General features: G+C 40.8%; 1 protein-coding gene across 3 annotated transcripts; it reads right to left on the bottom strand.

Annotated features, from left to right (window-relative positions):
- Positions 1 to 1,624: 1,624 nt before the first annotated feature.
- Positions 1,625 to 10,353, bottom strand: C3H8orf76 (chromosome 3 C8orf76 homolog). Of its 3 annotated transcripts, none has more exons than XR_015743291.1 (6): positions 10,090 to 10,353; positions 8,304 to 8,399; positions 7,197 to 7,340; positions 5,879 to 6,394; positions 4,221 to 4,353; positions 1,625 to 2,982 (listed from the first exon to the last, which is right to left on the bottom strand). XR_015743291.1 is itself a non-coding variant. In XM_026703623.2 (6 exons), the coding sequence occupies exons 1-6, from the start codon at positions 10,273 to 10,275 to the stop codon at positions 2,809 to 2,811; spliced, it is 1,203 nt and encodes a 400-aa protein (XP_026559408.2). In that variant the 5' UTR covers positions 10,276 to 10,348; the 3' UTR covers positions 1,625 to 2,808. The 3 variants fall into 3 exon arrangements, 2 of the variants coding, with proteins under 2 accessions (XP_026559408.2, XP_087787802.1); XM_026703623.2 differs by having other exon boundaries at positions 5,925 to 6,394; positions 10,090 to 10,348; XM_087931676.1 differs by lacking the exon at positions 10,090 to 10,353 and adding an exon at positions 9,787 to 9,910 and having other exon boundaries at positions 5,925 to 6,394.
- Between the last annotated feature and the right edge of the window lie 2,828 nt (positions 10,354 to 13,181).

Consider the following 13,181-nt stretch of genomic DNA (forward strand, 5'->3'; position numbering starts at 1 on the left):
GAAAACTCGTTCTGCTTCCTTAACTGAAAAAAAAGGAGAGAATCGCAACTTTCACGAGCTTAACGTGTTTTAAGTATGAAAGAGGAAAACAAAAGTTTCTCCTCCGTAGAGTAATTAATTGCACTGGAACAACCCCGGAGTGAACGGATGGGAGGAGGTAGGCAAGATTTCCGCCTCGCCCGCCCTCCCAACAAGCCGTTTCCACGTTTTTCCACCCCCTCGGGAGAAAAATGCAGTGGCAGAAAAATTGAGGATTCTGTCCAGGTCTAGACCGTCATGGAGCAGGGGGACGGGACAACGAGGTAGGGGAATCTGGCTACCCCGGCTGGGTTTTGATAGGCGACGAGGTGGTCCACCAAGGGCTATTAAGAGCAAACAATAGGCAGCACAATTTTGAATGGCCGCTAGAGGGCAGCCATGAGACTTCAGCGCTCTGCTGCCCTCTAGTGGTCAGCCCAGATATAGCAGCCCTGTGAACTAAGACAGGGTATCCACCTTTTGCGAGGAGGAGAGGGGGGAGAGGGAAGAGGGGGAGAATTATTATTATTATTATTATTATTATTATTATTATTATTATTATTATTATTATTATTATTATTATTATTTAAACTTGCATCCTACCCAGAGTCCCAGCAATTCTGGGTAACTCACAACCATCAATGAAATAAATTACAGTAAAATCAGTAACGACGAAATGTGGCCTTTTTAATGGTTTCCCCCCTCTTTTTTAAAATTATCGTTATAAATCTTAGTACCTGGCATTATTCCGTCCATTGATATTTGCATGATAGGTGTAGGAATTGTTAACAGTTGGTTGTATAAATAACTTAGAATATTGAGACTAGAAAAGGAAAGGAAAAAATATTCTGCCCGTGTTAATTACGATTTTGGAGGTCAACACTATAAGCATGGTATTTATTTTTTCAATACAAATTTGAGGATTGGATGGTGAGGTAGAAACCCACAACTTACATCAAAATGATTGCTATAGACTAGAGGTACCAATCTTAAGCTGATTTCTCAATAAAGTCTCCCTTGAATTGTTAATAAGGGTTTGTGTGTTCATGTGCCAGTGTATGTGCTAGTCCTCGAGTTATGACCAGTCACTTAACAACTGTTCAACATTGCAAACGACCCAAAAAACGGGACTCATGTCCTGAATTCAAAATTCTGACAGTCACGCCCCATTTGTGATCATGTGACCGAACTTCAGACATTTTGCAATTTGCAGCATCCTGCGGTCACATGACTGCATTTTATGACAGTGTTTGAAATTTGATGATGTGATGATTAGGATGCTCCAACAGTCATGAGTGTGAAAAACGAGCATGTCATTTTTTTCAATGTCATTGTAACTTTGAACTGTCACTAAATGAACTGTTGTAAGTTGAGGACTACCTATATGGATTAAACCTAAGTTACCTGCAGGGCTATCCCTTCAGGGGCACCCTGCCTCACCCTCTAAAGTCTTTTTTTATACTTTTATTCTTCATTTAAAATATTCATGTATCACTTCCAAAGCAGTAACAGTGATTAAAAAAAACTTTATTCCCTGTTGCCTAAAGTTTTTCAAATGGCAAGGAATTAAAGGTCTATTGAACAAAACTATACACGCCCCCAGAAATTTTGAAACATTTATTTATTGATTTATTTGTAAAATATACTGGCCGCAAGGTAACTCTGGACGGCCTACAATCTTAAAAAAGATAAACACTACACAAAACCTAAAAGGCATAAATAAAATACTGTCAAGATCCAATTACTGAGCCCCAATTAAAAGATGGGGAGGAAGGGTAGTCAAGGTCCATGGAGAAACAGTGATGGCACCACAGCTGACCACAACAGGTATAAACAGGAGTGTCAAACTCAAGGCTTGCCCGAGGCGGTATTCAGCTGGTACGGACCGGTTCTGTCGTACTGATAGCGGAAATTTTTTGTAGTTTGGAGAAGTGGCAAATACCACCTCTGGCTGGCTCCATCCACCCACCCCGCCTTTTCCTGTCCGATATGCCTTTGTTTTTTTAGCTCAGCTGATTCACAAGACAGAATGGATTGCCGCGCCTCAGCTGAGCTAAAAAACAGCTCACCTCACTAGTGCTGACACAGAGGGCAGTTTTTGAGTGCTGCGTGCACTCTCATAGAACCAGTAGGAAAAAAATTGGAATCCCACAACTGTCCGGCCTGCAGGGTGCTTAAGATATGATCCATGGGGCCACCATAAAAACAGTGAAGGATCGGCCTGCAGTGCCTCTGCCAGCACAAATGGAATTCAGGAGGACCACACGCCCAAGCTCAGTTTTCAGCCATGATGGCCTCCTGCAGCCAGCAAAAACAGCACCCCAAGCTCCATTTTAACTGGCAGAGGGCTGCAGGAGGCTGTTGTGGCTGAAAATGGGGCCTCAATGAGTGACATCGAGCTGGCCACATCCATCTCAGCCATGCCTATCCCAGCCACACCCATCCCGGCCATGCCCCTCCGAGGTCAAATACAATCCTGATGCTGCCCTCAGTGAAATCAAGTTTGACACCCCTGAGGTAGAAGAAGAGCCAGATGTTAAGGTGATTTTCAAATGAAGTGGCTCATCCTTTTCAATGGTAAAAACACTCCAGTGTGAACTGCATGTGCAACAATGAAAGTCTCAGTTCCTGTTCCTGTGTTCTCTTGGCAAGCTAAACCCTTGGTCTGAAATGGCATAGCAGGGGGTTGGACTAGAAGACCTCCAAAGTCCCTTCCCAGTTCCATTAAAATACAGATGGGATAAACAGAACTGAAAAACTGAAGAAGCGCTTCAATGCAGCCAAGTGGCGTTACGTCGGGCAGTCCATGTGAGGAAAGCAGCCTCGGAGCTTCTGGAACCATTTTCTCTCAAACTCCAAGGTGGATGCAGTCATGACAGATGGCAAGGCTTCAGCAGAGAAGCATTTCACCTCTTCCTGAGCTTCTCCTTTCAGCTTTTCCGGGACAAGATCCTCTCCCATAACCTATGAGGAAATGTGTGTACCGGAAGCCAAAATATCAGTTTTGCACTAGCTTATAAAAATGTTCAGAAAAGAACCAACCCATAACCTTCACACAAAAACAATAAATTAATCAGGTTCATGGCTCTAATTTTAATTCCTATTTATATATCATGTACTTTCAAATGTACATTTGCTTTCCAAATAAAGCATGCAGAATTTTGTATGATTTATATCATTTAATACGGTATGATTAACACTGTTAACTAAACTTTGTGTAATTAATATTGTTTAATACACTACATTGTCAGTTCATTGCCATTTTAATAAATATTTTGCAGCATTTACCCTAATCCTGACTCAGGATTTGATGAGCTCCCTTTTCCCTGAAAACACAGTCCTTAACTTACAAGGCCCAGATTATTATTATCTTTATTGTCAGAGTACAACATGTGTTCAAAGATTCAATGGTGTGAAGTCCTCTGCAGTCGCACGACAAGGCTTATGGCCATTTGCAGTGTCTGATGGTTGCATGACTGCATTTTATGACGGTTTTGCCAAAACCCAGTACTTCTCATTTTCAGCAAAACTGCACCTTTGTGAACAATGGGTTTGCACTTATGACCACGATGTTCGTTTAATGACTGCAATTTAGTGACTTACGATCACCACTAAAAATGTCCTCAAACCACAAGAATGATGTTTTTTGCAGTGATAGTAAGGGTGATTGCCGGGGTCGTTAAGTGGGCACCATAGTCATAAGTGTGAACCCACTATTTTACAATCCTTATGACTTAAGGACTACTTATTTTCAAGCAGAGACAGAAGACATTTTAATGGGTCCTGTAATTACAGAATTCCTGCATTGGGGTGATAGAGTAGATGACAACTAAGACTATGACAACTATTATTATTACCTAATGATTATTGCCTTTATTGTCAGAGTACAACATGTGTACAATGAGATTGGCTGAGCCTCCCTTTGTGCACTCCCCTCCTCAACACAGGTCACAGTGAGGACAGAAGTCCCTAACACAGTTCCAATCTTATTATAACCCTAATTCTAAAATTCTACCCATGTTTGGACATTTTTTAGCAGGGATCCCTTTACATTACTATCACCATCACTTCTTATTCTTCTTAAGGGCTAATGGGAAAAAATAACAAAGCAGCTATCTGCAAATTATTGGATGTTATTTCTTCATTCATGATTCCTACTTAACCAAGAGTGTTTACACAATTGTTGATGAATTGTGACTGACCTCAGTCATCAAGGACAAGTTGTCTGCCTCCAATTCAAAAAATCTAATTTTGTCTTCAATTTCCTGTTGCGTTTTCAAGTTATTCTCTAAAGCAAAAGAAGACTGAGTCAACTGCATAAGCTGAAACAAAAGCCTGGAAACAAGAGAAAAAAAATGAACAATTAAAACCAGCAATAACTTAATTTTAAAGTCGCCCTTTTTTAATTCACAGGATCTTTTCCCATCAAAGGAATAAAACTGTTTTCAAACTGAGCTATTTGTTTATAAATAAACCAGCTGAATGAATCTTTGAAGGGGCTCAAATCAACATTTTTCAAATTTAGCTATTTTAAGATGTGTGGACCTTAATTCCCAGAATTCTGGGATTCTGAGAGTTGAAGTCCATGCATCTTAAAGTTGCCAAGGTGAAAAAACACTGGCTTAGACTGACATCCAAACATGGGCTGCCTTGATGTGCAAAACTATGCCACTGAATAAATCACAATTTTTGATAGATTGTCCTTGCAACATTCCAATTTGCACATCACAGAGTTATTGTTGGATTTCCAGAAAGTTGTGAAGAGCTGGCTCTTCCCTGAGCAATGGGGTGTGGATGCTGCAGGAACTCTGGTGTGGAAGTAGCTTGTTTGATTAGCTGATAATATGATTTTTACTCTTAACCCAGGGTATTTTTAATAGGTCTGTAAAACTGGCTTGTGTTGATTTTTCTTAGCCACCCAGAATTCCTTGGATAGTTGCAGAGCTATATAAATTAAATAAAGCTAAATTAAACTTGCATGTTGACCATGGACCATTGTACACAGGAGTAGGGTACTTTTGAAATATCAAATTTGGGTTTTTTTTCTTGCATCTAAACTTGCAATTTAAAACTTTGATCAGTTTTAAAACCACCACCTTGTCCTAAACCATGACTTTAATCTGAGCAGGCTGGAATAAACTAGGATTCTGTATTGATTAGCAACCCCAACCAGCTTTGCAATAAACTGGGATTCTGTACTGATTAACATTTGACCTCCACAATGAGTAATGAGGAGGCTGGAAGAAGATTTGATCATATCGGTAGGTCTCTAGAGAGAACGCAAAGAATAGATCGTCTTTGACTTGTGACCAGAATTAGAATTGGAACAGTCACTGCTAAACAATGCAGTCATTAAATGAATTGTACCCGATTTTATGACTTTTGCTGTGGTTGTTACGCAAATCACTGCAATTGTTAAGCAAATCAGCACAACTGTTAAGCAAATTGACTTCCCCCCAACAATGTAAATATAGGTGATCCTCGACTTACAACCACAACTGAGCCCAAAATATCTATTGTTAAGTGAGGTGGTTGCAAAAGGGGATCACATGACACCGGGACACTGCAACCGTCATAAATAGGGGTCAGTTGCCAAGTGTTTGAATGTTGATCACGAGACCATGTGGATACTGCCACGGCTGTGTGAAAAATGTTCATAAATCACTTTTTTCAGTGCTCTTGTAACTCTGGCCACTAAATGAACTGTTGTAAGTTGAGGACTACCTGTACATCCCACCCTGCCAAGTGCCCAAAGTCTGATCACATGACCAGAGGGACATTACAACAATTGTAAAGTCACTTTTTCCACCGTTGCAACTTTGAATGGCTGTTAAATGAATGGTTTTAAGTCAGGGCCTACCTGTACTTTATATGCAAATAAGGATATGAAAAGAGAGTAGGTGTACCTGGCTCTAACAAAAGAGGCGCACACATAGACACAAATGTCTTTCAATCTTCGATCCCCTAAAGAAGCTCTCTTGATTGTGGATCCTGGCCCTGAATCTCCCGGGATACAAACAGGTCTCTGCACACTTTGCGATTCCACACAAGATCCAAAGCTATCGTTTGTGTGGATGGTATCCAACAAAGGATCATCCTTCCTCTGGCTCTGTGTCTGATGATACACAAAGCTGCCTGCAATTAAGCCACTGCCTTGCCACAGGGGGGCTTTGGTTCCAGACAAGGGGACCGGAAATTGCAACAACCTCATGTAAGTTTTAGCCAGCAAATTCCAAGTTTGTGGATGAAACGGGTGCAACGAGATCAGTCTTTGCAAGCACCCAATTACATTCTCAAAATCCTCCAGAAGGCAATAAATGGCATATTGCAGATTAAGTATGGCTGTTAGATGGTCGGTATTCGTTGCCCCGTTTCTCTAGAAACAAAGAAAAAAAGAGCGAAGGGAGAATAAGAGTTACTCTAATGCGATGTTTCTGAATCTTGTTAATTAAGGTGTTTTGACTTTTAACTCCCAGAATTCCCCAGCTAGCCTAAGCTGACTGGGAAATTCTGGAAGTTGAAGTCCAGACATCTTAGTTAGGGAGCCATGGTGGTGTAGTGGTTAGAATGCAGTACTGCATGCTAATTCTGCCCACTCCCAGCAGTTCAATCCTGGCTCAAGGTTGACTCAGACTTCCATCCTTCCAAGGTCAGTAAAATGAAGAACCAGACGGTTGGGGGCAAGGTGCTGACTTGGTATACCGCTTAAGAAGTGCTATAAAAGCACTATGAAGCGGTACGTAACTCTAAATGCTATTGCTATCTAAAGTGGTCAAGTTTGAAAAACACAGTGCCAACGTCTTCTTACCCTAAACTCTGGAAATGACAAAATATACTTTCCCCAATAAAACAAGTCCACAATTTTCCTGAAATACGAAGCTAAAAAATTTTTTTACAAGAATTTCTCTAGTGTACAAGTGCGTCCAGAAGCATTCCTAAAAACAGAGATTAAGCTTAATGCTAGCACTTACTCGACAGTATACTAGTTTCTGTTATATATTTATTTGCCACCCATCTTGCTACAATTTTTTAATTGAAAAAAAAAAAACTTTAAAAAAGAATCGAATGGGACATGACAGGCATGAAAAGAAATAGCCTCAGATATACTGATATGTATATAGTAAGTTGAGGATGCAAGCTGATCTGTGAAGAGAAAAGTCACCTTGAAAAATACCAACCAGGTTTTCTGCAATTCTCAGCGCTTCTTCATGTTTGCCCAGATGAGCTAAACAGCGGGCCTGGCTCTCTTTTAAATCTCTTCTCATGGCAATATTACTGGAAGGTACAAGGGCAAGGCAACTGGAATATTCCTGAAGGGCTTTCTGAAATTAGATTTACCAATTGTTAGTGTAACTCCAAAAGCATGAGTGGGTTGTGAATTGTGCCAAATTATTCAACATCAGGTAACAACTGTACGTGATTAAAAGTAAACACAAGCATTGCATAGACATTTTCTTGATTTTTAAGCTCCATCAAACTCAAAAGGGCTCTTTTTCTTAAAATTGATTAATTCACTTGCCAAATAATGTCATGGCCTTTCCAGAATATCTACCTACCTACCTACCATTGTGCTCTAAGTTTACATACCCTGGCAGAATTTATGATTTCTTGGCCATTTTTCAGAGAATATGAATGATAACACAAACACTTTTCTTTCACTCATGGTTAGTGGTCGGCTGAAGCCATTTATTATCAATCAACTGTGTTTACTCTTTTTAAATCATGACAACAGAAATTACCCAAATGACCCTGATCAAAAGTTTACATACCCTGGTGATTTTGGCATGATAACATGCATACAGGTTGGCAAAAAAGTGTTTGAATGGCTATTAAAGAAAATCATTCTATCTATCTATCTATCTAGCCAGCCAGCTATCCTTCCATCCATCCATCCATGCAAAGTTGAAAGAAAAGCAACCAGACAGATTGTTTCATGAATATATAAAATAACCTTGCTGAACCTGAATTGTGATTTTCAACATGTTACCTGCTGCTTATTAGATAAATTAGTTGGATTATCTATCTATCTATCTATCTATCTATCTATCTATCTATCTATCTATCTATCTATCTATCATCTATCCATCCATCCATCCATACATCCATCCATCTATCCTTCCATCCATCCATCCATGCAAAGTTGAAAGAAAAGCAACCAGACAGATTGTTTCATGAATATATAAAATAACCTTGCTGAACCTGAACTGTGATTTTCAACATGTTACCTGGAATTTTGGAGGGAACCAATTTTACAAGGCTGGTTCATGAATGCTGCATGAAAATACCTGAAATTCTCGTTTCTTATAGGCCAGATCTCCTCTGAACTTTTTTATGTTCATCCTTTCAAGATCGTCCTGGCATTCTACCTGTTCACAAAACCACTGTCAAGAGAAAGAGGAGGCATTACTACATTTCATGGCACTGCTACCAAGGAATACCAATATCATGCAGTATAAAAGTTGCACCAAATGTTAGATAGTCTCTCTTATACATGCAGGGATGCTTTATTATTAGTTCCTACAATTTCTTCCAATCAATGACACCCCCCACCCCCTAAAGGAGTTTGGTTGGAACTGAATTCAGGGATGTACCAGAGTTATCCTACAACAGGGGTCTCCAAGCTTGGCAACTTTAAGACTTGTGGACCAACTCCCACAATCCTCCAGCCAGCTATGCTGACTGGAGAATTTTGGGAGTTGAAGTCCACAAGTCTTTAAGTTGCTAAGTTTGGGGACCCCTGCTATACAAAACTTCCAACTTGGCAAGGCAACAACAGAGCTCTTCCCTTCTATCCCACTTCTTCCTCCCACAATCAAGAAAGATAAAGGCTTTGGGTGGGATTTAACTTCTAGTGAAGCTACTGACAGACTGTCAGAGGTTAGAGCCCAGCGAGGATATCACCAGGAGGTCACAGATTTGACTAATCGAAAGCCAATTAGTGGCTATGAGTAGCTGGCTTGGAAATCAGGATGTTGTGAGTTCTAGTCGTCCCTAAGGCCTAAAAATTGTTTGGGTGACTTTGGGCAGTTACTATCTTTCATCCCAGCCCACCTCACAGGGTTGTTGTATGGAGAAAACAGGAGGCAGGACTGTTAGGTATGTTTACGACCTTGGATTGTTTTTACATACACATACACACACACTATAAAAATGTTCAGGATCTAAATATAATAACAACAATGTAACATCCCAGACTCAACAATTCTCAGTAAGAAAGGCAAAAATGTCTGGCTAGTGGATATTGCAATTCCTAGAGGCAGCAGAAGAGAAGAGAAAGAACGGGAGAAGGTAACAAAATATGAAGACCTGCAAACAGAAGTGAAACAACCCTGACAAAAGAAAGTGTCAATAATAATAGGCGCCCCTAGGTGCAATCCCAAAACAACTGGAGCATCATTTGAACACCATCGGCATTGACAAAATCGCTATCAGTCAACTGCGAAAGGCAGCTCTACTTGGAACAGCTTACATCCTGCAAAATAGACACCTTTAATACCATCAAACAAACAACACCTACCTCTTCCAGGTCCCTGGAATTTATGCAATACAGTGAACAGTTGCATTGCCTAAATAGTAGGTGGACAAAATAGCCAAATCAAGGCTAGGGATCTGGCTGACTGTGCAACCAATCACATAATAACAACAAAAACATCAACAACAATAATAGGAAAAGCGCCCTGGAAACCCCTCCAGAAATACTCCCTCTTATATGTCTGAGATTGAGAGCTTCCCTGGGCTCTCCTGGTGGTCTCCTTTCCAGGCACTGACCTCCAACAGCCTGCTTTGATCTCAACAGGACGATCAATGACAACAGCACCGAATCCCAGCTTGTTCATATTTACAAGGATTGGGCCAGTCATCTAAGTGGGGCAACGACAATCCCACCTGCCCCCAACACTAAATTAAACCCAGCCACATCTGTCCTCCGTTTCTGCAGGGTAGCAAGAAAAACAGCTTGCCCCAGAGCATGTGCAGAGTGCAACGTCCTTCCTCCAACCCAGTCGCACGCCCCAGCCTCAACACGTGGGTCTGGAGGCACGAAGGTCCGTGAACCTGCCCCCCCCCTTTCACCTCGGGCTCGCAGCACCGGGCGTTGTAGTGGGAAGCGAGGGGGTCGCCGGTCCTGGACGTCCCGCCGCCCTCCTCGTCGTCCTCGAAGACCGACTCCTCGAAGGCAAAAGGCAGCAGCGCCATCCTCGGCGCCGGCGAGCGACAACTTTCGGAGGCTCCGTTGCTAGAGCGGCTTCCCCGGATCATAGATGACGCCCACAATTACGGCTAGGTCGCCCTCAAGTCAAACGAAGCTGCCCTAGATTTAGGAAAACTACTCATCCGCTGCTTCGAGTTTTCGGGTTCGCTGTAAAAGTTCTTTCCCGATGAAGAAGAGAGAGCCATTCATACAGACCAATACTTGGGGAATCAATACTTTGGAAAGCGATAGTGTTCAGATGTGGCTGGGCTGCAATCCCCACATGGCTGAGCCAGTACAAATTCATGCAACCTGTTAACTTGTAGTTCACTTCATTGCACTTCAAAGGACTCCGTGGAGCCGGTTTCTATAGCAAACTGTGCTAAAAAAAATTAATTCAATGTTTCTCGACCTGGGCAACAATAATTCTCCAGCCAGCATTTTTAGTGAAACTCACACAAGCTAACTAAAACGTGACTGGATGAAAGACAGCAGTCTCCCACCCTATAGAGCTGAAGAAGCTTCTTGGATGAGAAGCAAAACGCCTTCAAAGAAAAACCAGAAAGTCCCAGTTGCCTCTTGAAAAAAAAGCACTTTGGGGATTCCCATCCTATAGTTCCTGCTTTCTCTTGATCAATATTCATGTGAAATCATTGCTGATCGGGAGACTAACTAATGCAGTGTTTCTCAACTTGACAACTTTTAATAGGTGGACTTCAACTCCCAGAATTCCCCAGCCTATTCCTACCCAAGGAATATGGTAAACTGATAATTATCTACTGTAGGAGGCATGAAAATCATTGTATTTCCAGAATAGTAGTTTCTTTTCCTTTTCCTGCACCTTTCCTTTTTTTTTCTTGCTATTCTTCTCTTTAGATTTGTCTTTTATTTCCTGTGAAATGCTTAATAAGTATGCTTTTCAAAGTTACAGAATGCTGTTGGCCTTCCAGTTCGCTTATTGCAAAATCAAAGTGTTATTATTAAACATAATTATGATTATTTATTATTCAATAGATCATTGGATAAATCAGGTGCAGATGACCACACTCAAATTATATCTTCCATATTATGCAAAGAATAAGACTGTGATGCCAGGAAAGGAAAAAAGATGAAAGCAATAGGGATTGTGTCAGTCACAGTGGCCATGAGCGCAGTTGGGAGACTTGAAATGATAGGTGAGGGACAGATCATCATGGAGAAAATATATATGATTAATACATCAAGAGTAACGGGTTGGCACATATTATTACCATATTTAAAGTCACCTGGTTGAATTGGGTGGCTATAGAAATTGAATAAAATTTTATCCCTTTATTTTTGCAAGAAATGAGTTCTGATCTCTGATGAGTCTGCTATCCTTTCTCTACAGTTTGGGAATAAAAATGAACTATTAACTGAATGACTAACGCTATTTTTTTTGTCTACTTCATGCTTACAGCTCGTGACTGCAACAGATTTTACTAGTCTTGCAGTGGTCATAAAATGAATGCTCAGTCTTTACGCAAATGCCATGGTCATTAAGAGAACCCGTAGTTTGCTATTGGGCATTTCTACCATAAACTGGAAATAAACATGTTTCTGGTAAAAAATATTACCAGGATGCTACAAATGGCTATAAATATGAGCCAGTTGGTGAACTCCTAAAATGCAGTCACATGACCACAGAGTGTGGCCATCATATCTTCAAATCTGAGTTGTAAGTACTTTTTTCAAGGGCTGTTGTAACTTCAACAGTCACTAAGCGAGGACTACTTATATTTTGAAGCTGACCTTTCTAAAATTTGGAGAAAACACAGCAGCCAACCTTTACATTGAATCCACTAAAATAAATCTTCCCAATTAGATTAAAGCACATTGGGGGGAAAAGCTTCACTCAAAAACAACTCTAAAAGAGACTAAGAGCAACTGTGTTGCATAAAAAATTAATTCCATTACCTCGGTTTGATAAAAGCCTGTTCAACTAGTTGCAGAAATTAACTCACTTAGGCTAGTAACTTGAAAGGAAGGTGGATTAAGCAATGATGAATTGCATGAAATACAGGAATGATTTAGCAATACACTAAAGACCAAATAGCAGGAAACGTTATTACTGTATTTTATGTTTTCCCATGCTGGATCTCTATCAAACAAAAAACAAAAAACCACTCTGGAAGGAATCTGTTCCTGCTTTTATTACTTCTTGCTGGTCAATCTCTGTTGTAAATCTCAGATTTCAAGACTGCATGGTTGACTGAGCGTCTTATGCTAAGGGTGCTCCTGGACTGAGCCATGAATCTCCACACTGTGCATGGCTTGGGAGCCTGACATACAGAAAGTCTTCATTGCAACCTTTACTTGCAATTACAGTCAATGGAAGTACTACAGCTAGTCCTCAACTTACAACACTTCCTTTAGTGACCGTTCAAAGTTAACAGATAATCAGAGCTGGAAGTGACCTTATAGGTCATCTAGTCCAACCCCCTACCCAAACAGGAGACCCTACATTTCTGACAGATAGTTCAATCTCTTCTTGAAAGGTTACAACGGCATTGAAAAGAAGTGACTTATGGCCCTTTTTCACACTTATGACTATCACAGCATCTCTGTGGTCACGTGATGATTCAGGTGTTTGGCAACTGACTCATATTTATGACAGTTGCAGTGTCCCTGGATCATGTGATCCGTTTGCGACCTTCCAACACGCGAAGTCAATGGGGGAAGCCAGATTCACTTAACAACCAGGTTACTAACTGTAGCAACTGCAGTGATTCACTTAACTGCTATGGCAAGAAAGGTCGTAAAATGGAGCAAAATTCACTTAACAACTTAACAACTGAAATGTTGAGTTCAACTGTGGTCGTTGGAAAGTCCTCAACCAATTGCCACAACAGGGACCAGAATTTCTGTTGCTAAGCGAGATAGTTAACAACTTTGAGAGATATTTTTGGCCACAATTATGGAGGGAATCACTGCTGTTGCGGAATCAGGTGGTCAT

This window comes from Pseudonaja textilis, chromosome 3 (genome assembly GCF_049901715.1).
Source record: "Pseudonaja textilis isolate UNSWEBS1 chromosome 3, rPseTex1.2, whole genome shotgun sequence".
NCBI lineage: Eukaryota > Metazoa > Chordata > Lepidosauria > Squamata > Elapidae > Pseudonaja > Pseudonaja textilis.